We start from the raw sequence: 25,353 nt of genomic DNA on the forward strand, positions 1-25,353 counted from the left end.
CCCTCTACTGCTGCCAGGGCTCTTAGAACCAGAGGAAACGGTTCATTTTTACAGAAAACACACATCACACTTAAAGGACAGTAACTCGGGCATCTTTTCTCGAAATATTATAGTCTTTCTGGAAAGCTGCCCCGCCGCAAGGTGGCGTTCTCGGCCCATTTATTTTTTCTGTTTACATCAGTTCCATCGACTCTCATCTACCGCCTAGTGTTTGTCACCAAGAATTCGCCGATGATATTACCTTAGATACATCATCATCCAGCCGTGCAGACATCAGCTCTAAGCTTAGTGTCGCATGTACGCGTCTCGCCGTCTGGCTCAATGGACGCGGTTTGAGCCTCAACGCCACCAAGACCTGTGTGCTGCACATTGCTCCCCGGAGCACCCTTGATCCCTTGCCGCCTGTGATATGCGATGGCGCTGTGCTCCTTGTTGTGTCGCAGACCAAGTACCTAGGCTTGATTGTAGACGATCGCTTGACTTGGAATAGCCACGTTACGCATATCTGTAAAACGTCTCGACAGGTTATAGGAGCGCTGCGCAGAAATCGGAAGTGTCTCTCTCTGCAGTCGAAGCGAATGGCCTACACGTCCATGGTAGAGTCCAGGATCCGTAATGGATGCTCAGCTTTCTTTAGCTCTCTCTCCAAGGCTAACGAGGAGAGACTTCAACGCCTATGCAACCTAGCCCTGCGAGCCGTGTACAACCTGACCTCCCGTACCCGTATGACTCCCATGTATGCGGAACACAACCTGCTTCGTGTACACCAGCTCTTGCGTGAGACAGTGTGCTCGCTGGTCTACCGGTGCCTACATTCCACCATGGAGCAGCCGCTGATCAGCGCATTATTTGGAGATTTCGTCACACCGACTAGGGCTGGCCAAACGCGCGGCTCCCAACAACATCTGCTGCAGCTTCCATCCAGAACTCATCACATGTCTCTTTCTGCAGCACGCGTTTGGAACAGTCTTCCACCTAATGCGAGAAACATCACGTCCCCCCTCCAGTTCAAGGGTGTTTTGCACGCGTATTGTCTTACTGCGGCATGACAGCACCCCCCCCCCCCTCCCCTGTCTTGAGTATAGTACTAATAGTATTGTAGTTATCCTGATGTTCTGATACATGCCGAGGCTAGCTGTATGCTCAGTCTCCGGCTAGCTGTATGCTCAGTCTGTACATTCTTGAGCTTATCTTCTTCTTCTTTTTTCCTTTCTCTTTTCTTTAAAATGTTTTACTGACAGAAGTCGTGTTCATATAAGGAGGCAGATATGCCTGTTTGTTGTACGACTTTAAATAAATCCAACCAACCAACCAACCAAGCTATTGCAAGAAGGAAAATATTGAGCTGAAGCACCAATCTTCAAAACAAAGTCAAAGACAAGCTTTAGAACCAATAAAATGTTCCCCTTTGTCCCATTCGACTCTCCTTGGTCGTATCGAGTGCAAAGATTTTTGAACACTTCTGTGAGTACATTGCTCGATTTGAACTGAGGGTGTCATGACTGCAAGCTGGGAAAAAGAGTAAACAATTAATATCAAGTGCCCAAGCAATGTGCAAAAAATATTGGACCGCATGTGGATATGCATCTCTGTCGAGCACCATAAGTCAACGAATAGTAAATCCATTAACTCAAGGAGTGTTGCAAGCGCAAGCTGAAAGCATCCGTTTCAACCTACATATTTCGATTGTGAGAATCGAGTAAGAACTCACCACATAACAATCATCTACACATACACCTGCCCTGCAAATTCTCATCAACGCACCATGTATATGACCATGGAATACTACGGGCTCAGAGCCCGGTCGTCAACTAAATTCCGTTATAGTATGGGATCAGCAGTGAATGGCTTACAGAGGCACTCCAGTCTCATTATCCAGGTCATATTTCCGATGGCAAAACAAAGGTGTGGTAGGTGTAACAGAAGACCTCTCCAACAAGAACAACCATGCACAAGTATTATTGAGTGGAGTGGGAAATAATTTTTGGAATCTCCTAAAGTGAGGAAGACCTGATGACATCACATGTGCTTAGCTTGCCAGGGAAGGTCGACCACAGCATAATTATACATGTTGAAGGATTTTTAATTGAAAAGGTAGGTGCTTGATACATTCTGAACCCTTCAATGGACCCCTAAGTTCCTCCCGAGGAGACTCCACCTCCAGGGAAACGAACTTGGCTAATATTTTGTGAGGATACAGATGCTAAACATTTGATAGAGGAACATGTTCAAACGGTGAGGTAATACTCATTTTGGACCATTGAGAGGGAGGTTGATAACCTATGTTGCGGGAAAAGAAACTGCTGTGAGTATTAACATAAAGTTCAGTTATACTCCCAACACCTGAGCATCCAGACTAAGCACCCAGACAAACCACCCAGAGTGACCAGTCAAACCAACCACCCAGACTGACCAGTCAGACTAACCACCCAGACTGACCAGTCATACTGACTACTCACACTCACGGGCATCGGAAGCAGTTTAACATTGGTGCGGCCAAAGTGTGTGTGTGCGGCCAAAGTGTGTGTTTGGAGGGGACCTCCCGCGCGGAAAACGTTTTTGAAAATTGGGCCTAAAAGGCCATATTTTAATGCCACAGAATAATATGAGAAATATGAATACGCATGGGTGATGACACGCCGCATTGCTGATGCAAAACATGGTAGCTGTACAAGAGTCGACAAGCCACCCACAAGGTTTCTAGGGAATCACTAGATCAAAAAGAGTAATGAAACACGTACTAATATAATAGAAACAACAAACCACGTATACAAGGGAAGAACATTATAAAAATGAAGCGCGAATTGAGGTTGCTGTTCTGAGCATTGGCAAAATTGGCAGAGCAACATAAAAGCACATCTAAACTTTCCGAAAATGCCTCTGCAATACTCGCACTCTCTAACAAAGTCATTCGCAACTGTCTTCAAATTCAAAGCATCGCAGTCTTCCTTGCAAACATGAAGAAGAGCACAGTGGAACATTTTCAGCCGCCTTAGTGCCGAGAAGAGAAATGATTTCTCGCGAAATGTTTTCAGTTGAAAATATGGCATCTGGTGTGTTCTTAATTGTCGCTTCTTTTCCTGACTTCTTCAGTAAGTTTTGAGTCTCACCAGTGTCTCTGCCCTCCCACCCTTCATTTCTGTGCATATTATCATTGCTCTTTTATCACTTTTGCAGTGAAGTGCTTGCAAGGCCTACATGATGCCAAATCGCCATTGGGGATATACACCCGTTTTTTGGCTGGCTCGGAAGAAGGAAATTAATTTGACGGTCCCAAGGAGTTCTGCATCATGGCCTATTTCTGCTATCTACTGGCACGCCTATTCTATCTGAGACATTCTGTTCTCAGGGTCTTGCTTCCATACCTCACTTGTTAACCTGTTCACATCTGGCTGCGGCCAACTACCCTTCACTTTGTGTAGTGTCGCTATTGCTGTCTAAGTCTCTGTGTGTGCCAGTGTATGTGAAGCGAGAATGAGCGCTCACTGGTGGCATTAGTGGCTGGTGATATCAGCAGCAGCTGGAGCAGGACCCACACTTCTGACAAGAAGAACTGACGACTGGACAAAGACTGCACGTAAGACACAACATTCAGCACGGTTGGTGCACCATTACCTTCAGCAATGCAATGCGCATGAAGAACTGGCAGCTGGTCATGAACGAGATCCGTCTGAATGTCATCCTTGTACAGTGAGGCAATGGGTGTTAGCTCTGTACTGTAGTCCCGCCCAGCACAGCCTTTGAGAAGAAGATCTTCCAAATTCCGGTATTTGCAATAACCTTCCTGGTCAAACCGCTGACGGATGGCTTGCACAACTGTGTCAACTGCAGCAAAGTACACAGGGCGATTGCAGGCCTCGACTGTGGCAGGGAATAAGGGAGCACCAGTACCTTCTTGGAGCCTTGCTGGTACCTTCCTCTTCCTCGGTAGTTGAGGTTCAAGCACGTTATTTGACTGCTGCAGCTCCATCACGCTCGACCAGAAAGCCTCAAAACTACTGTCAGTACGGAGAAGCAGGAGAGTGTCAACAGTAGCTTTTGCAATAGCTTGGCCTTCACTTTGCAGTTAAGGTGGTAGACTGCAATGACTTGCTGAGGTTATCAGCAAGAGATAGAACCTTTGCACTGAGAGAGACACCGAAGAGGCAGTCAAAATTTGCCCATTGACTCCTCACACCATTGCACTTTGCTGACATCTCCTTAGGGCTGCATCTCTGACGAGCATCCAGACCAACTACAGCATCCTGCAACATTGCCTGGAGTCTTTTACCGAGCTTGCCAAGATCTGGGTGGCAACTCCTGTTCGGCTACCTTTCATGGTAGAGGCACCATCAGAACACTGGCCCCGACAAAACTCCAGCTTGAGGTTCATCCTCAACAGGGCATCCTTGATGACGCTGACAATAGTGTCAGCATTAGCCATTAAATCCTCAGAACTCCTTATGAAAATGGAGCTGCGGATCTACCTATCGAATGACAATTACACACTGCTCCGTGCAGCTGGAGTCAGTGTGTTGAACATTCTGGAGCCTCAATCCTTCCAAACGCAACGCAACGGACGGCGGGAACGAGTGGGGGGAAACATGTATTATGGTAGACGCAACGCAACGCAACAACTACATTATGAGAGAGAGCTCAACTGAAGAGAGCGATTATTTGAAGAGAGAGCTTAGGGGCCGTCCGTAAATATCGATGTTTTTTTAGAGACGATATTGGTGCTTCTCTCCCTTGACCCCCCTCCCTCCCCCCAGAAGACGCACATGTACATCTAGATCATGGAATCAATATTTTTGGATGCTCATGAAGTGCCCAGGATGTTGAGGGTCCGGTGTAGGCGTGAAAATCCCGCCGCACTCACGCAATAGCTGCATCGCCTGGGGGGAGCGAACCGGGTTGGCGCTGCAGTGCTCACAGCCACTGGTGTAGACAAAGCGGCTACGCTCGGGCTTGAATTTTTTCAAATCCTTGTACTTGTTCAGACAGTGAAGACTGGAAACTCTTGTGGAGTTCGTCCGTGTTTGTTCGCACTGCCTCGACGTCTTGAAAAAGGTCTCCTGCAGGCATCGTTCGGCCGATTTCCACAATCAATAGCTCATTCTTTTGCTCTTGAAATTCGCCATGGGCGTACAGCTTCCAATTTTGTTCTCGTGTCGCGAGTTTTAGCTCCGCGAACGGAAGCTGGTTTCACATTTCTTGTATAGCCATTTGGACGTCCGCGTGCAGGGATCGGCGAAACTTCAGATATTTACATCGATATTTTTCTGATGCTCGAAAAGACGCACATGGCTCAAACCCCCTCCCCCCCAGACGCACCAATATCGTCTCTAAAAAAACATCGATATTTACGGACGGCCCCTTACTGAAGAGAGAGCAACGCAATATAAAGGGCCTGGGTAGCTATGGCAATGCTTTCATCCACCATGATGGTGAACTTACTTTCGCCGATCCTGAGTGCAAGTCCACGGAGGATCTGGAATGCCATCACCTTCAACATTTCGTTCTGCATATCGGCACTCATGTATTTTCCCTTCTTCTTCTTCTCTAGCCACTTCTGTAGCGACGGTTGGAATTCGCTGAAGACGGTCAGGAGCTGGTGAAAATTGCTATCTACTGGCACACTGCAATGACTTGCTGCGGTCTACTTCACTATCTACTTCACCTCCATCTTACGATGCTCCTCGGAGAGGCAGCCCTTGTCGAGCAGGAAACTTGATGTTTCGAAGAATGAAGAGGAAAGTCTCTCGATTTTCTTTACGGTCAGACAATAACTGTGAGTTAAGAAGTTCACCAACGTGACCAGTTGTCTCAGGAGTTGTCTCCAACTTTTCAACAGCCTCCTCATGACAATCGCTGGACTGATATTTCGAGAATCCTCCTGGACCATACTTCCAGTTTTGAAAGCCAGTTGAAATAAACGCAGCGTCGGTCTTCATATTGAAGAGGAGTTTTCCTTAAACTGTCTTTACGCAAGTAGTATAAGGGGAGGGGGTTCTGGACCACCTTCCAGGTGGTCCAAAATCGACTTTCTCGATCGGCCCTTCGGGCCTCCCTCCAAAGTCTCCCCCTCCCCCTATACTACTAGGGGAACGTGTGAGATAATGACTCTTACCAGGAGATAGGTCTGCCATACAGTTCCCCTCTCCTACCCTATAGTTCTAACCCTTAAATACACTTCTTATTCTTTATGGTAAGAAATGTGTGTGTGAGATCCAAGTACTAATTTTACACCTCCAAGTACTAATTTTACCATTCCAACCACTGATCCCATGTTGGCTCAACCCAGCCCCAGAAAAGTGAGTCAACTTGCTGTCTCCGAGAAAATCGGAAGTGAGCCAACTTCAGCTTTTTTCATTTACCCCATCTTGGCTCACTTCGAGGGATGATGTGGGATCGGTTCCTGAGCCAACTTTGGATGGTCCAGCTATGGATGATGATCCTAATTATTCTATATTAGAGGAACGGTTGCCATAGGTATAACCAACGATTCTACACAAACTTTCCAAGATGACAAGCAAGAAGCCAACCCCGTTTGACACAGCTGCTATTCTCAATGACTTCATTGATTATCGAATCACCATCAAGGATGGGAATAAATGTGGTTCACTGACTATCAATGGTAAGGAGCCATACATAAAATTCACTGATGAGACAAATATCATGAATGCTGTGAAGAAAGGACAAGAGGACTCTCTGAAATTTTCTACTGACAGTGACATTTGTAAATCCATCCGTTGTATCGAGAAGCAGATAGAATCCGAAGGAAATGCGGTTAGAAGCAGAATTAACACAGCAAAATGTGAGCACCCAATCCTGTTTATCCAAATTTCTCCTGATTGTGCTATCTTTGATGAGGACAACAAACCATCAAAAACAAACAAGATCAAGCAAGGTGACACTATCAATGGTATCGTTCACCTGAAGTGGGTTTACAAAGACAAGACTGATGACACTCTCAGTCTCAAACTTGTTGTTGTTGCTATAAAGCATTTCCAGAAAGAAGAAGTGAAATTCTCAGCAAACGATTTGTAAAAAATAGTCATACAATTCACAAAAACAAAACAAAAAACAAAAAACAAAAAAGTAAAAAATATTTTTTTAGAAGTGAAATCATGAATGTGTGGTTTGATGACGACTGCTCTATAAACAAAGAAGAAGAAGAAGAAGAAGAAGAAGAAGTCATGGATACATGGATAGATGATGAACACTCCACCAGGAAAGATAAGATGATAGCGAACTACATTGACTATAGAAACCAGGTATGGTTTCCTACAGATATAGAATTGATGATTTTGGAAAATGAAGTAACTCCACAGGATCTTGAGGTGTATGAGATGAAGAAAAATGATCTGTATGATACCACAATTTACTTGGAAGAAATAGAAAAATCCAAAACAGAATAGGAATCGAAACAAGGTTGGAGATAACCCTGAACAAGGTTGGTTTACCAAAATATCTTAGCAAAACCCCATTCAACAATCTTGTTGATGAAATTCAGAGGATCAAAGAAGTAGCAAATAAAGAGAAAAAAGTCAAAGTGAGTTACCCATTCCTACTTTCGAAACTCATTGCTGATGAAGATGATGTGATCAAGATCAAACCATGCATTCCAAAATGTAAAAAATCACAACAAAGACTTGATGCCATATGGAAGAACTATAGAGAATCGAATGTATAAGAAAAGTAAAAAAAAATCTTTTTTTTGTTCTCATGATCACTGGACAAACTGCTTCATCATATCCGGAGCATAACTCATGAATGAAATGCTACTATCAAACCCCTCCTCAGCCAGATATCTTGGTATTTCATGGTGTCCGAACGCTAACGTACTACATCCATCTTCTGTGATATATCGTTTTGTGTCCAATGGTGATAAAGCTATCTTATTAACTGTTTCTCCGAAAATGACGTGTCTATGACTCCGGAGTGTTGTCATTTCTCGACGGAACACGGATTAATCCAAGAGACAATTTCGGAAATCATCATGTGTGATAGTTTTCTTGAGCACTGCTGTTTTCACCCCCTTTGCTCTTTTTCCACTTTCATTACCAGAGTAACTGTACATCTTGGAGCGAAGTCCTACAAACTCAGTGATCAGTTTTCCACCGAGTTCATCTTTGAACAGACCAACAACTTTCTTGTTTTTCTCGGAATATAACGGATGTGATTGATCATAATTGCTTGTATCATACTTATCAAGAAACTCACTCATGTCATCAAACAGATCATCAGTAAAGAAATGAAGAACCAAGCTGTCTGTATCGGTGCACAAGAGTTTCACATCAGAGCCATACAACTTTTTCAGGTGATTGCAGTAAAAGTCATACATGAGTGTCTTTGAGAGATCCAAAATCGACATCCCAACATATATGGGCTTGTTGAGGACGACCTTTGTCCTGTTACTTTGTACCCCGACCAGGTCATCGTTGAAGATCACATGGCGGTTGTACGTTGGTTTGGCAACAAGCTGTTTGATTTTCTTCTCCTCACGACTTCTCAGCAATTTTATGTTGACTCTCCTCCGAACGTTCTCCATAGTTTTCCCGAACACCGCATTGTTCATCAGTTTATAGAAGTCTTTGGAGAAATCATCCTGTGCCTTCTTCCGGAGGTCTGTATTCTTCTCGATGTAGTTTCTCATCCACGGTTTCTGAGTAAATTTCAGAACACGATGGATTTTGACACAACGTAGTCCAAGCTGAGTGTAGAGTTTCAAGTTTCGGTAATGGAGAACGTACTTTGTCTTATCCCTCAAGTTTGGTACAAGTTTGAGAGCATCTACTCCGGAAGAATTGAGTTTATCAACAAGCTCCTGCTGGCATGGAGATAGCATGTCCTCATTGACGGAAAGACGTTCCGGAGCAACTGGATAATCGTTGTGCTTCTCATGAAGTTCGTGTGGATATTCCAGATCACACTCGACGATATACCCCGATGAGGAATCATCTTGACTATTCAGTATCTTGTTCAGGAGTTTCTCTGATGGTTTCTCCCACCGAAAACCAGACACTGGGAGAGGTTGTGACATTGCCCAACCATAGAGATTGTTGGCATCGAGATACTGGATAAATGACGATGGCTGATCAGCATCAAATTTCTCCTGATAGTGATTATTAGCAGCAGCATATCGTTGTGAGACCATCGACACACCACCTCTCATTCCTGATTCTACAAATATGTGCTGATCATAGTCTGTAAGTAATTCCAAGGACACACCTGAGTACATCAACAGAGCATCCCAGGCAAATCCAGGCAGAGTGTAGTAATTTGCTGGATCCAGCTGATACGTTCTGACAGCTTCTACTCTGAAATTCTCAAAGATGTCAGCCAAGAGAAACACGTCGGTCTTGAGATACAAGTCATGATAATCACCAAGAGTCTGACAGTCGAATTTCATCCACATTGTCTCAGCATGTTTGTAGTCATCGTCACTCGCCCCCTCATCAGACAGTGAAGAATAGAACTTACTCTGTGCTGGTAGCTGAGTCTCATCGAACCTGGAGAAGCTGTTCATGTACTCATAGGGGTATACTCCTTTCCTCATCAACAGCTGATGGTTTGGCAACGTCTTGGTGTGAGTGAATGAGTCATCTGGTGTCGTTTTCACAAGTCTATCAAGTGAGGCATTGAGAAACTGACAGCTGTCGATGAACCGGAACTGTCTCCATGTGAATGAGATGAATTTCTCCATGTTGTTGGGAATGACTGATATCTCACCCACAGTTTTACTCTTACACACACCATCCTCATCCGTGTATGTGACCGTCTCAACATCTGTCTTTCCGATTGCTCCGATGAGATGATGACTGTCATAGCCTTTCAGGTTGTGAAAAACCACAGGGATGTGCTGCTTGTATGGATAAATTCTAAGTTTGATGTTACAGTCATTGTGTGCGGCACCGCGGAAATCACCAGTGATGTGGTCGTGATCACGGACTCTGTCCTCACCAAGTTTCTTTTTACAAATCCAACAGTCTTCTGTCTCTCTGAACAATTCTTCTTGTTCCTTAGTGAGATCCATCGGTGCTGGATTATTGAGTGCTGATTGGATTTTCTTCTCCTCATTTTTGAGTTTATCAAAGAATACATCCATGGCATCAGCACCCCGGTAGAAACACTGACTTGTCATCACTCCGTCAGAACGTACCACGACATAACCAAAACCACAAGGAACATGTTGTGAATCCCAGCTGGTTTGTTCGCTTTTCACTCCATCAATTTTCTTGATCAGTGCCTCAGTGTCAGCATAGATTACATAGGGACATTGTAGCATTTTGTGATGATTAATGAACTTCAGTGTTGGTTGATTTCCATCGTCGTCCAGTTCTGGTAGTACCATGTGTGCTGATAATCCAGTGACATTATCACAATACTCCTGATGATTGCTCAGGGATTTCTCTGTGTTGTGTGGTTGGAGACATCTTGTACAGAAGAATTTCCTGGCTTTATGCTTTGACTGATCGTAGCACAATCTGCTGAAATCTTTGATCCAACAGTAGTGATTCTGATCTTCTTTTTGGTATAGTAGAAGATTGATCACTTTCTCACCTCTTTTCTTTGTCAGCAGTAGTGGATAGATCACGTTATCTTCATACCCAAAGACAGTGATAGCTAGGCTGTTTTGCTTCTCGACTTTGGAAATTTGACTCAGTGGTGTTGGAAAATCGATTCCGAACAGATCAAGTTTGTTGCTATAGTCTGTATACTGAGTTACCCTGTCACTATGCTTCTTTGCTGGATACAGAGCTGAGAGCAGTGCCTACATCAGACATTTATCATCCTTATTCTTGACATTGATGATTGCCTTCTTTTTCTTGAGCTCGTTCGGTAAATCAATGTAGGATTTACCTCTCATTGGCTGATATGCTGCTACATCAACGTAAAATCCGACGATATGATTGATGTGCCAGTTTGATCCATTCTGTATCCACTTATCGATATTTCTATGAATTTGTGAGTGTGCCGTTCGAATACCGTCATCAATCTCATGAGATGTTGTGACTGTCATTGGTCCACTCCTGAAGTATGGTGTGTCTGTGGTTGTTATGTCGTCTCCTTTCTCCATTTCTACTTGTAATGCCAGACTGACTTTCACACCCTTGAGATTTTCCAGTTCTTTCTGTATCAATGTTCTCAGTGGGATGTTGATACTATCAAAGAATATATACAGATCTGGATGATTCTCTTTCGGTTCATAGATGAACGATTTCAGAATCCCTTTGGGTACTGACTTTGAGATTGTGAACGGTGGTGTGACAATCGGTTTCCTCTTTCGATTCTTCCGATTCTTCCGAATCCGTTTCTTGAGAAGTTCCCGATTCTTTCTTTGCTCTATTTTTTTGTGAACTCACGGGAGTTGTTTCTCAGTCTTGAGTTTCTTCCCGTCATAGGTGATAGTGAGTTTGCTCAGGTCAAATTCCATCTTTACACTACACAAGGATTTTTTCAATCAGTGATAGCATTACTGTATATCACAACCCTTCAATATACATTAATCTACATCCTAGAAAGAAAGAAAAAAAGAACGGGGTGTCCAAACCTAGATTCGAACCCACGCTCTTGTGATTGGAGACACAGTCATCATCATGCTGAGATTTGACCTTTCTCGGAGTTTTTCAGTTTCGGAGTCGGAGCTTTTTCAGAGCTCACATATTTTTCAGTTTCGGAGTCGGAGCTATTTCAGAGCTCACATATTTTTCAGTTTCGGAGTCGGAGCTTTTTCAGAGCTCACATATTTTTCAGTTTCGGAGTCGGAGCGTTTTCACAACCAGCTGAGTTGATCAAACGGGACCCAGCTGTCGAATCTTGCTGAGTAGCCTTTCCACCTCACAAGGGCTTGTTTCTTCTTGTTATCCTTTCGGAGCACTTTCTCGATCCGGTAGATTTCTTGAGTAGTTTTCTGGAGCTCTTGTTCATAGAACGACCCGTCAACGGATTCACCATCGAGGTCCTTGACAGAGTACGTAGTGGGTCTGGTCGGGAGAATATTGGTGATCCTGAATACCTCCTCAGTCAAGTTCGGAGTGTATCCTTTCTCGAAATGTCGTTTCTGCTTCACCAGTCGGACGTGGTCATCTATCTGGAATTTAGTGGACCTGGATAGTGGAGATTTCTCACCCAGTGAGTCACGGATTCGATCAGCGTTCTTCTCCCGTGATGCCTCAGTTGGTGTCATCCGAACACCTCTGTGTTTTGTCGTGTTGTACTTCTCTACCAAATGTGGAAGGACATCGATGTACCTGCTGGTGGAGTTAGCACTGAAGTATTTCCACATCCTGGTTTTCAGAGTTCGGTTGAAACGCTCAACTACAACAGCCTTTCCTTCGTTGTGAGTGCTGTACATCGTGATCTGATTCTCATCAAGCCAGTGTTTGAACGTTCGATTATAGAACTCGGTACCCTGATCAACCCACAGCTTACGTGGTTTCCTGCTGCTAGTTTTCACGATGGATCGAAATGCTGATTGGATGTCAACACCTTTCTTGGATTGGAGTGGGACAACCCAAGCATGTCGGCTGAACAGATAAATGACAGTAAGCAGAAATTTGATTTCATCATTGTATTTACGAAAAGCTGTCATATCCACGAGATCGGCAGACCAGATTTCATCAATCTCACTCACAGTCACCTGTCTCTTAGTGAAATTCACACGCTTTGGCTTGTGTAACTCATCAGCCAGATCATCAGTCCATTTCCTATCTTTTTTTTTTTTTTACTCCTAAACCTATCATCTTGAACAAACCAGACAGGAATCCACCTTCTCTGATTTCCGATTTCTTGATAAATTGTGAACACGATCGACCACATACTGAGCACTTACCCTTGACATATGGTTGACCAGTTGATGTGACTTCTCCTTGTATCCCCCTCATCTGTTGCTTTTTCTTACACGATAGGCAATGAACATTCATCTTTATCTATCTATCTACTTTTTTATTTCTCATGTATACAAAGATGTTTCAACAATCTCATATTTTCACAGTGACCTTCCAAGCTCTCATCAATCTTTTCAGCACAAACAAGTCTGAAATTTCCATTATCCATCTTGTCAAGCTCAGCTTTTGTCAATGATAGAAAAATCTGTGGATTTATGGTAAATATGTGGATGTTGATCGTGTCATACTCCTGATCATCTTTCGTGAGATCCAAACTCACCCCCAGAATATTTCCACGGAAATGTGGAATGTTGGAGAGAGAATATCCAAACCCAACTGTCCCACGGCAGATTATGTGATACATTTTCATGTTTGTCTATCTATCTTTTTTTCTTTCCACCCATATCACCAATTATGCTATCTAAACTGTTCATACTATACGGTAAGATCCAACAAGTTTGATAGAATTTGTAAAATCAATTTCCTACAACGATGGCTGCGTCTTTTCCAAGTGACTATTTCTCCTATGAGGACTTTGACTATGAACCTGATACTCCTGATTGTGGTGATCCTTGGGAAGATATGGAATCATTTATTAATCACATTGATGAAATTGAAGATGAGATGATTGATAGAATAATGATGGATGATTCAATGACCAGTGATTTATTTGATGATGTGTTTGAAAATGCTCTTGATGAACAAATGAATATCATCCCAAGCATTTTCCTGAGAATTTGTGAAAATCCAAAGTATGGAGGAATCTGTAGTTCCTACACCAACAATCACCTGTTAGAGAAGTTTCAGGATGATATTGATGAATATTTGTAAGAAAAAATAGAAGAGAGAAAGAGAAGAGAAGAGAAGAGAAAAGAGGTGACCAACTCTCCTCTTTTTTTCTACACCGAATTATCATCATAAACGGTTATTTGAATCCTGTTGTATAGAAGTATACCGATGAGAATTCCAAAGATTTTCTATCAGCAAAGATGACTTCTCCTTGTAAGATTTACAAACTTGTAAGCCAACACACCGATCAGGTATATGTGGGCTCCACTTGTCTACCACTGAAAAATAGGATGTATCTTCATAGATCCACTTTCAGAGCATATCAAAAAGGTAATCATAATTTTGTGACATCATTCATTCTGCTTGATCTCGGACATGTAGAAATTGTTGAGATTGACTCTCTATCAATGTTTGATAAAGATGAGCTTAAGAGGAGAGAACGATACTGGATCGAAAAACTGGATACCGTGAATAAAAAAAAGCCTGGAAGATCAGCATCAGGGTGGTATCAAGATAATCACAAGAAAATCAGACAATATGCCAATGAAAGAGTTGTCTGTGAGAAATGTGAGAAGTCTTATCCAAGAAATCACAAATCCCGTCATGAAAAAACGAAATTCCACAAGCTCCGTGAATGATAAAATTGATGATGCCTGTACAATGAATACCAAAAAAGAAAAAGGAACTACTAGTGAAAGAAAAAAAAGTTGTTGTGTTTTTCTTTATTTATCTTTTTTTATCTCTTTTTTTCTTCCCCTTTTTACAATACCAACTGCTCATATTCTTGACTGGGGTGCTGAGTGAAATCCAACAAGACATCAAGAGCACTTCTGCCTTTGTTTCTTTCTTCTATGAAATGTATACAGTAGTATCCACACAGGACACTATCATTCATCTGTATCTTTGATGAGTTATACCAACATTTTTTATGGTGCTTCTTCATCCACCCAACTACCTCCTCTGGTGGTGATAAGCCAAAGCTGTCAAAATATTCATTACCAAACACACAAACCCAGTGAGTACCACCACCATCCAAGAAATCTTGAAGATTGATTAACAAACAATCCTTTGATGATAGAGGTGGTGGAAGCTGATCTTTGCTAAAAGTTCCTCTGAAATGTGGAATAGATCTCAGCAATTTCAAAGTTGGTCAGTGGTCTCACGTTCCTGGTAGACGTAACCCCTTCCCTTTTTGGTCTTTTTTTACCCCTCTACCCCTCCGTGTTCCAGGAAGTTGTAATCCTTCACCAGTGTTTCCTAAACCTATCATTTTTCCCAGAGCTGGTGCTAATAATCCAGCTGCTAATGCTCCGAGAAACCCTCCTTGCTTCTTGAGTTGAGTACTGGATAACTTGAGATCCATTCCTACTCCTTTTTGCTTGGATTTTTTGATTTTGGTAACCTCTCGGTTGGTGAGCAAAAGCATATCATTTCCGGATAACTGATTTTTTGTCAACCGGAGTGTGATTCCAACATGAGCACTACCAAGTTTCTTCTTTTGGTTTGGAGTTAGCATCAATCCATATTCTACATACTGACCAATCCCCCGACCAGCTGTGGCTCTGTGTGTGCTTCCAGAAATAGCACCAGAAATACCAGCCAGTCCTAGTGTACCAAGGATGTTGGGAGCATGCTTGATCACAAGTGGTGATATTTTCCCAACCAATCTTCCAATCACAGAACCAATACTACCTCCTTTCTTCTGTGTTAGTTCCTTTGTTAATAAAATCTCAATATCCTTTTCCAACTCATTCATGGTTCCTATCTACTATTATCTTTTTTCTTACACCACAACACTCATTTTACCATTCATACCATTTAGTTTGAGATGACGTTCGGAGAGAATCAAACAGATGGTGTGGTAAGAAGCAGCTGTACCAGTGGGAAACTCAAACGGTTTTCCAAGTCTCCATCGAAGTTCGATATCAGCAGAGCTGTTCCTCAGCTTCTCCTTATGCTTACTCACATCTACATGAATGATGGTGTATAAATACGCAAAATCCTCCACACTTACCTGACTTCCACTGTCTGTGTCAGCATATTTTTGGATGGCTTCTTGGAAAAGCATGTATGCTCTTGTATAATTACGAGTAGCTGGACTGAAATTCATATCCAAATCACGTTCTGGGAATCTATCGCTGTTGATGTACACAGACAAGCTTCTGAGGTCAGCATTATCGAAAACCTGGTTGTTCTGTTTTTCATTCCCACTTCGATTGGCTGCTTGTATGGCAAAGAAGATATGAGTTGGGAGTTCCTCATTGCTGTGAGTAGTCACTCTCCAGGATGGGTTTGTCTCCGTTGATCCATACTGATTTCTATAAACCCGGACTTGCTCGAAGTACAGATCTCGGAGGGTGGACTTAACCAACTTACTTTCAATCTTACTAGCTAGTTGGAGTGATGGTCTCACCTTTGGTATCCACAAAGAAAGATGTTTGATGTCAAACCTTCCTGGATCAACACCATTTACTCTGTGAATGTAGTTGGCTGCTGATTCTCTAGTAAGATTGAGTGTATGCTTGACTCCCATGAATACTGTATCAACATCTTTACAAAACCCCAACAGTGATGATAAAGGAAGCAACATGGTTATATCCTTATTTCCAGTCGTGATGAGTTGTCGGGCTCTGAATCCGGTATTGTAAGCAGGATTCTTTAGAGCTCCTGTCTGAAAATGCTGTCTGAAATTTGCTCCAGTAAGTGCTGTTACGTCTGTGATAGGATTTACTGGCAACAATGCACCTGAATCCCTAAACTCATTAGGAGATGCTTGTCCAGTTCCTGTGTCCTTGTACCAGAGCATGTTGGTAGCAGAACTTCTCCCATAATCATCACTAAACTGGACCAGATTGAGAATGGTAGAAGCTTGTGGTACATGACCATCAACTCTCTCTACCATGTTGTTGTCAAGTTGATACTCAACAGTCTTGAAGAGTGACAATCCGTTGTTGGAAAGAGTGATGACATCATCAGGATCATAATTGGAGCCATCTGCTGCTTTGACGAGACGTCCACGAACCTCAAGCAGTGCTTTGTGAGGAAGGAGGTACTCATCAAGATCCTTGGTTTCTATGATATGCTAGTCTTTATTCATGTCATTGCTGTTCCTGTTTAGATATTCTATATACTCATACTCAGTTGTTGATTCATCCTTTGGCGGGTCTGTGAAAAGATCGAAATGTGGACTTGTGTAAGAGGCCATAGTTTCCACCTATATATTTTTTCTTTTTCTTTTTTTTCTACAACCTCTTCATTCCTGAACCAGCAATGATGTTTGATAGGTTAGCTCTCTGATTATCTTGGAGAAGCTCTTTACTCTTATCCAACAAAACTCGTTTGATGTCCTTGTTGTTTGATAATTGATTGATGGTATCTCTAACATGTGGGTTGATAGCTTTGTCTTTACCAATAGTAGTAGCAAGCTGCTTTGCCTCTTTCTTTACTTTCATTTTTACTGCTTTTCTGTCACCCTTAGCAAGATCTTTTGCAAAATCAAAGACCATGTCTGGAGTGATCTGCTCTTTTGCTGCTTCCAAAGCTTTCTGAGCTGTCATTTTTCCTATGGATTTGACCTTTGGTGCTAAGATTTTGCTGGTGTTGTATAGTACACCTTTGGCTTTGTTGTACAGATTTCCAAGAAGACTTCCGCCGATAACCTTTTGTCTGGTAAGCTGGTTTCGTTTCAAGAACATGATGTCATCTATCTAGTCTTATTTTCTTTCCCGGAGATGAAGACTGAACGTGGTTCTTTCATTGTTGAGGTTCAGTTCCTTTCCATCTTGATCAGTTTTCCTCATTATTACATCCGATATTCTATCAGTTTTCGTTAATGGTAAACACGTCTTCTCATTCGGTTGGATGTTGAGTTGGAATCCAGGAGGTTTATCCGGTGAAAAGGAGTAAATGACATCACCAGTTCTACCATTGAGATATGCCTCACTTACCAAGCTACAGTGAATGAGGATGTTGTGAGTGTCAGTGATATTCACAATGAAGTCAGATGTAGAAGTTGTATCAACCAGTTTCTTGGAAAATCCGAGCACAGGAGCAAGTGATGATGGGGTGTCAAAGTCAACCTTGTAACCATGTTTGAGGTAAATTTCACTGTGTAGAGTGTTGAAGTTTGGCTCAATTGTTATCCCTTCCTCATTTTCGATTTTTCTCTGGATATATCGATTGATGTCAGTCAAGTTGTAAGCACCTCTTGGAATGACAAGAGTTTTCCAGGCTTTCCCATCGAAAATCCGAATTTGGTTGGTTGAGGTGTTGATGTTGAACCAACTATACCAGATGGTAGAATTAATCAGAGCAATTTCATAGGTCTTCTTTTCATCAAGTAGTAATGGAGGGTTGAAAGATGCTTGGAAGTTTTGACTTGTCCCTGTGATTTACGAACTGTGACTGTCAAAAAATAGAATGGTTTCCATGGTTCTATCTATACATAAGTTTTATATATCTTCTTGTATTCACTCTTTTTTATCCTTTTCTCATTCAACAAACGATCCAAGATCTCAACCAGTTCGTTAATGACTTTCTTTGATGTATTTCCTGCTTCTCGGGAAGCGCAAAGTAAACCCAGTCTTTCTACTAACTCACCAGGTGATTTGTAAAATCTGATTCCACTACCTTCAAAGGGTTTATGGTGTGTGTGGAAGACTCCTTCCGACATACGATGACGGGGAAATATTTCTAGACTTTTGGGGTAAGAATCATCAAACCTAGCTGCTTGATCTGCTTTCGGAACTGGACTTTTAGGATAAGAATCATTAAACATAACTGCTTTATCTGCTTTCGGAACTAGACTTGAGAGTTCTGGACTTTTGGGATTGATACCTTTCTTTTTGTTTCTTCTCTTTTTCTTAGTGGACTGTGGTGATGATTGAGTTGCTTGGTCTGCTTTCGTAACTTGTATAGGTTTCACTCTACTACTGAGTACTGAAAATCTTAACTATATGTAGATAAAAAATGGAAATACCTCATTTGTTAATACTGTTGACCATGCTACCATTTACTCTTGGCTGTATTCGTGATCCGTTGGATAAGGATGGACTCTTCTTGACAACGAAACCTCCTACTGTTATCCAAAGTGAAAGACCAACTCCGGTTGACATCCCAAGTGAAACATCACCACCAACAGACCATATCACTACACAACCCCCTTACGATCAGACGAAACCAGTAAACGGGGATAACCCTCATTTGACAGACCCCAATCTTTATCTTTTATCTCTGATTGTTATTCCTATAGTTGGTGCTGTTGTATATATCATAAAACGTTCCAGCTGTTCGATGAGTGTTGACCCTGAAAATGATCCAAGAAATTTACAACATCAGCCTAGGTTAGATTTTGATCCGATACCATTATCAGATGTGCTTGGTACGATCAATCTACCAAAATCACCTTCAACCTTTGATGTAACTGGTATAGTCTGATGGAGAAGAAAGAAAACGGTTTATGATAGAGTAAAAATGAACAAATTTATGATCTTGATAGGAATTGCTTTTCTAGCTCATTGTGTCAGAGTGAATGGGTTGGTAATAAACAAATGTTGGGAAGAAAATTCATTCTGGATTTGTGTTCCGCTTACACATCTTAGTCCACCTATTAATGTACCAGCAGCATCTGTACCACCGACAACACCGATACCACCCACACCACCGACAACACCGACAACACCAACACCACCGACAACACCGACACCACCGACAACACCGACAACACCAACAACATCGGGAATTACATCGGGAATTACATCGGGAATTACATCGGGAACATCGGGATTTACACCGACAACACCGACAACATCGGGAATTACATCAGGAACATCGGGAATTACATCGGGAACACCGACACCATCGGGAATTACATCGGGAATTACATCGGGAATTATATCGGGAACATCGGGAAATACATCGGGAATTACATCGGGAACATCGGGAATTACATCGACAACATCAACCCTAATGTCAGTAACGACAACATCGGGAACATTGGGAAAATCAGACAACTTGATTTACCTCCTTTTCCCTCTTCTTCTCATCCCCATTACTGCTGGTGTATTTCACAGACAAATAAAAAAATATATCACAGAAGGAAAGATGAAGACCTTCACACTTTCGAAACCACCCACATCATGTAAAGATGTTCAGGTGAAAAATATGCCTTACATTCCCACAAAAGAACCTCTTGCTAAGGGGAGAGCAACACTCAACTCAGGATGGAGACCCCCTATTACAAAAAAAGCTGATGAAAAACAAGAAAAGATATATGTGGAAATGATCCATCCCTTAGCAAAACTAAAACAGGAAACAGTTGTATATGCTGGAAATATATCAAGAGAGCTAGAAGAATTGTCATACCAAGATGGCAAGAATTCACGGAACACAACTTGTCTAACCCCGAAGGCTTCCTTTGGCTAGTCATGTAACCTGGGTTGGAAAAGAGCATCTCCTATTTCGGGGTAACCTTCCATCTTTTCGAGTTAGAACAGTAAACTGCCACCATCGTACATAATTACAGAGATTTGCCACCTCTGTCCATGCTCTGGCACAAGGGTTCACACAGCGCACCGTACATTTTTTTATGCATGCATGAGATACCCCATACCTTTTCAGGCCTGCAAAAAGCGTAGAATAGATTTTTAGAATTTCGACTTGGAAAATTATTGGTGCGGCTTTGGCCGCACCAGTCGCACTGGTTCCGACGCCCCTGATGCTGACTACCCAGGCTAAGTACCCAGACTGACCACTCAGATTCACTCAGACTATTTAAAGCCAGACTAAGTACCCAGACTAAGCACCCAGACTCCAAAACCAGGTGATATGAGTTTTTGCCTTTGCATGACCCCATAGAAAGGGTATGAAGAGTTGCACACTCTTGGTAGCTTAGTTACCCTTGATCATACTGTACACTCTAGTACTATGTGAACAATGGAAGACTGCTATCTGTACTGAACTCCCAGTCAACATTGTGTAATTAAACAAAAGTGGAATCGCACTAATCAATCATAGATCTTACCTGCAGTCTCCTGTTGCCATATTCAACCACCACAAGATCACCATCGTCATCCACAGCTACATCAGTGGGATCTTTGAATTCAGCATTACCACTGCCCAGTTTGCCTATATCACGTATGTATGTACCATCCAGTGTGGTGATCTACAGGTACATACATGTACATCACAACACAATACACCAACAGAAAAGAGGAGCATGGAAAAAACTTCATTTTAACATTTTAAACGTTTCCCAGTCCAGAATGATACAGTATGTCTGCATCATACATAAGCTCAGTTACTCATGCAAGAAATTTCATGAATTGGTAAAAAAGATGGGGGCTTCTCACGGGAAAGCTTAGTTAGCCCAGGCACACTGTGACGGGTATTATAGGCATAGTGCTGTGAGTGTGTGTCATTTTGCTGTCCCTGAACAGTTAACAAGTTGGTCTATTTTTACTTTTAAAATTTGAAATCGTCAGATATGTCTTCAAGTGCTTAAAAACTGTCTGGACTTGAAGGAGCTGTCCTATTTAGTTTCTTTCTTGATTTGCTGAAATTACGTTTTACTTTTCCCCACCATCCCACCGTCTCTATTTTGTTTGTCTCTGCTCTTTCTTTCATTCGCCACCTTGTTTTCTTCCCGAATGGAGATGGGGGATGCAAGTGGGCAGCAGGATTGTTGTGTGCGTGCGGTGTGACTCCTAAGGCCAGGTAGTTATGTGAGCCCTAGGTGGGAGAATTCTTCGCCCCGTTGCGCGTTCGTTTGCACACGCTGGACGGTACGAGATTGGCGCCTGGGCCAGTATGCTTCAGCTCTTGGGGGGGGGGGGGGGAAGTCGTGGGTGTCAGCAGCTATTCCTTGGCTCTCAATAGTCAGTACAGGCAGTGCAAATCAGCCCTTGGTGGGCAGTACAGTCATTATCTTCTCACGATAAGCAGTATGCTTCAGCCCTCCGTGGGTGTATGTGTGACACCTGGGGTGCAGTATACTTCAGCCCTCAATAGGGTGTATGTGATAGCTCCAGGTGAGCAGGTTGCTTCAGCCCGCAATGGGGTGTACTTCCTCCGGGTCGTTAAAATTTTCGCTTCCCAGAGCGGTTTTTCAAATTTATTTTGTCCACTCAAAGTGCAAAGAAATCAGCTAGAAATTGAGCCAGATCATTGTCGACAGACCAAGCTTTAGTTTTGGCCTCCCGTCTTTGTTGCACTTGCAGCTAAGGTCGATGGCTTCACCAGAGTTTGAGGCAGGCTCTTGTCAAAATCTTATCGATTTGATAATAGAATGTAGAAGACCTTCGCAACCATGCACACACTCACATTACTACAACACAAACCACAATTGTCCATTCATCAACTACACTTCAGTCAAGATAAGAATAACCAATACCAAGGAAACACAAACAACGGAGAAAAGAACTGAGACGCACAATGAGTACGCTCCGAAAACGGCGGTGCTCGGAAGCAAGCCAGGCCAAATAAATCGCGACGCAGCGCACCCAGACCCATTCGGGCCTGAGCTGTGTAGCGATCGCGTTGTCAGGTGCACTGTGGTGCCATGGAAACAAAGATGGTGGCGCATGAAGCGCGTGTACCATGAGGTAGAAAGAAAGGAAAACAAATAAATAAATAAACTGCAGAACGAAAGTGAACGTGAAGAAGAAATAAATTTGAGAGTTTTTAGAGAAATATGAATGTAGTTCACGTCTGGCGGAGGGTGCTTGCACTTAGCTAGAGGTGAGAGCACCACTGTCAGATAATGTAAAGACTGAGTTAGAAAAGGAGAAAGGCGGCGGAGTTGCAGACTGAAACTACAGGAAGTTCAAATAAGACGTGAACACCAAATTTATATGTATTACAAATATTCGTGAACGGCAGTTCTCGACACTGCCACCAAACAGAAGTGTGAATGCACTAGAAAGAGAAATGAACAAAGAAGGTTGTGAGCAAAAGGGTAGAAATATTAGAGGTTATACTTACCTTAACGCCGCGAAGTTACAAGCCGTCCAACTAGCGATGTTCTGGCGTGCCTGATCGGCAACCTTGCGCCTCGGGCGGGTTGCTGATGGTGGCGGTGCTTGCACTTCAGGAGTATCATCTAATTACTGGCTGCTGACGACTGCGGGGCACCATCCTGCCGGGTGCTGGGTACCTCGAGTGGATACAGCAGCCATAGTGGGCGTTTCACTGGGCCAGACGGCATCAGGACCTCTGCTGAGCGGACGCAACCATCTGTCGCACTAGCGTTAGCCGCTGTTACCTTGCCAATGTGCCACTGGCCACATGGTATGCCTTTGGACTTGACGATGACGATCTCCCCGATCTGTGGCTGGCTGGATAGAGACGTCTTGGGCTGGCGGTGATCAGGGTTCGCACGTTCCCCGAGTAATTGCAAGTACTCAGTCCGCCAGCATTTCCAGAAACGTTCCAAGAGAACTTGGGATGCCCTCCACAATTGCAAGATGTGAACCCGGGAGCTGATATCAGCGAAACAGGTGAATAAACAGACCCATACCTTGGTCGTGGAGGAGTCGGACTGCTTGATGAGCAATGGTCCAAAGTGGTCCAGACCGGTGAACTCAAATGGATGAGCAGGGTAGACAAGCTCAGCAGGCAGAGGCGGCATCAACGGAAGGCGATAGGGTGGCGGGTCTTGACGTCGGCACACAAGACATAACTTCAGTTCATGGCGAACAGCCTGTTTACCATGAGGAACCCAGAAGTTGAGGCGAAGCTGTGTGAGGGTGTGGCTTGGACCAGCATGCAGCAGGCGGACATGGATGTCGAGAATGAGCAAGACAGTTAGACAATGCTGGCGTGGCAGCAGAGCAGGCTCGCTGGTAGCATGAACGTGAGCAAGCTTGCCATGACAACGGATAATACGCAGCTGGTCACGCTGAAGACCAAATTGCTTCACCAACGGGAGACAGGACCAAGCGTCGCACACTGACGCTGAAGACATATGGTTGAGCAGCAAACTGGCTGAGCTAGCAAAGCATTGCCATCTTGAAGGCGTGTCTGCTGAGCAGCTGGCAACCGAGTCCACACCGCACGATAGAGGAAATGCATGCAGTAGGTCAAGATCCTGACGGATTTGGACAGTGAGGACGAGCGCGTTAGGATAGACTGCTGCACAAGTGACGGCGGCAGGTCTGGTTGGGTAGCAAGCATGCTGTGGATGAGACGAGGTCCAGGGTACTCGCCCTCGGCCAACGCCAAGTCCTGAGGAGTGATAGTGGGGTGACTAGAAGCAGACGATGTGCTGACGTCTTCTGTTAGCCATGAAGGACCAGACCACCATAGCGTACTGTCAGCGCTGTTTGAGGACGAGTAGCCAAATCAGCAAGATTAGCAGCACTGGGGACATAGCGATAAGTGATGTCCGGCAGAGCACGTAAACTAGCGATGCGATTGGCCACAAAGGTAGACAGGTCCCGACTTGAGACAAGCCAATGTAGAACGCACCTGGCATCAGTCCAGACAGTAGTGGACGAGAGTGTGAGGTTGAGCTCCTGCTGAAGGAATGACGCAAGTCAAGCACCAATGACAGCACCCAGTAATTCCAGGCGAGGAATGGTCATGGTGCCAGCTGCAAAATATGACTTCTTGGGAGCTGGTGCGAGCCGCATCTTGCTGAAGACGAGGGCGGAGTGTACCGAACAGCTGTCGGTGACCCGCAGATAGCCAGCAGCTGCATACGCATTGACAGAAGCGTCGGTGAAGATATGGAGCTGCACATCCGTAACGCTGCCGACCGGGCAGCACAAACGGGGAATAGTGATCAAGGAGAGCGATGCCATCATAGAGGAGAAAGCAGACCATTCTTCAGTAAAGTGTGCAGGTAGAGGGTCATCCCAATTGAGCTCAGCTTGCCACAACTGACGAAGTAGCAGGCACCCAGACAGAATGGCTGGGATGAGTAGACCAAGCGGATCGTACAAAGTAGAGACGGCTTGCAAGACAATGCGCTTAGTAGCAGGTGCAGCAGCAGAGAGGGTGCAGCGAGAGCCAACAATTGACAATACATCGTCATGTGTGTCCCACTGTAAACCAAGCACCTTGACATGTCGAGTCGTGTCGATGTCATCATGCAGTACAGTCGACCGCGCTGCTGTACTGTTGGTTGTCCATTCACGCAGATTCATTGATGCACGCCTGAAAATGGACTTGGCCTCCTCATATACGGCAAGAACATCAGAAACCTCCGAGACACAGATCAACACTTTGTCCACGTAGATATTCTGATCGATAGAAGCGGCAAGAGGAGTACATTGCAGCTGCAGATGGTAACGGATAGTAGCTTCCAGCAAAAACGGACTGGCAACAATTCCGAACGGCAACCTGCAGAAACGATACACGGCCAAGTTGTCCTTGGACGTGGCAGGGTTTGCTGGATCGTCAAACCAGAGAAAATGTGTGACATCTCTTTCATCCGGACGAATGCTGAGCTGGAGAAACGCTTTCTCGATGTCAGCCAACAGCACAATGGAGTGGCAACGGAAGCGGAGAAGTATGCCACAGAGATTCGGCAAGTTGATAGGGCCACGATGCATGCACTTGTTCAGACACTTCGCTGCTTTGGCCGACTTGGCCGAGGCATCGTATACAATGCGCAGCTTAGTGATCGCCTTGGAGGGTGTTACGACTGGCTGGTGCGGCAGGTAGTGCTTGACTGTGTGGGTTGAAGTGTTGG

The 25,353-nt window shown here is 43.8% G+C and overlaps 1 protein-coding gene across 3 annotated transcripts in view; it reads right to left on the reverse strand.

Annotated features, from left to right (window-relative positions):
• Positions 1 to 25,353, reverse strand: part of LOC135821161 (tripartite motif-containing protein 2-like) — a 274,795-nt gene that overhangs the window by 70,944 nt on the left and 178,498 nt on the right. For all 3 annotated transcript variants that reach the window (XM_065334230.1, XM_065334229.1, XM_065334228.1), the window contains one exon: positions 20,683 to 20,823. In XM_065334230.1, coding sequence (XP_065190302.1) covers positions 20,683 to 20,823 — 141 coding nt within the window. The remainder of the gene's footprint in view (positions 1 to 20,682; positions 20,824 to 25,353) is intronic.

This window comes from Sycon ciliatum, chromosome 7 (assembly GCF_964019385.1).
Source record: "Sycon ciliatum chromosome 7, ocSycCili1.1, whole genome shotgun sequence".
Classification (NCBI taxonomy): domain Eukaryota; kingdom Metazoa; phylum Porifera; class Calcarea; order Leucosolenida; family Sycettidae; genus Sycon; species Sycon ciliatum.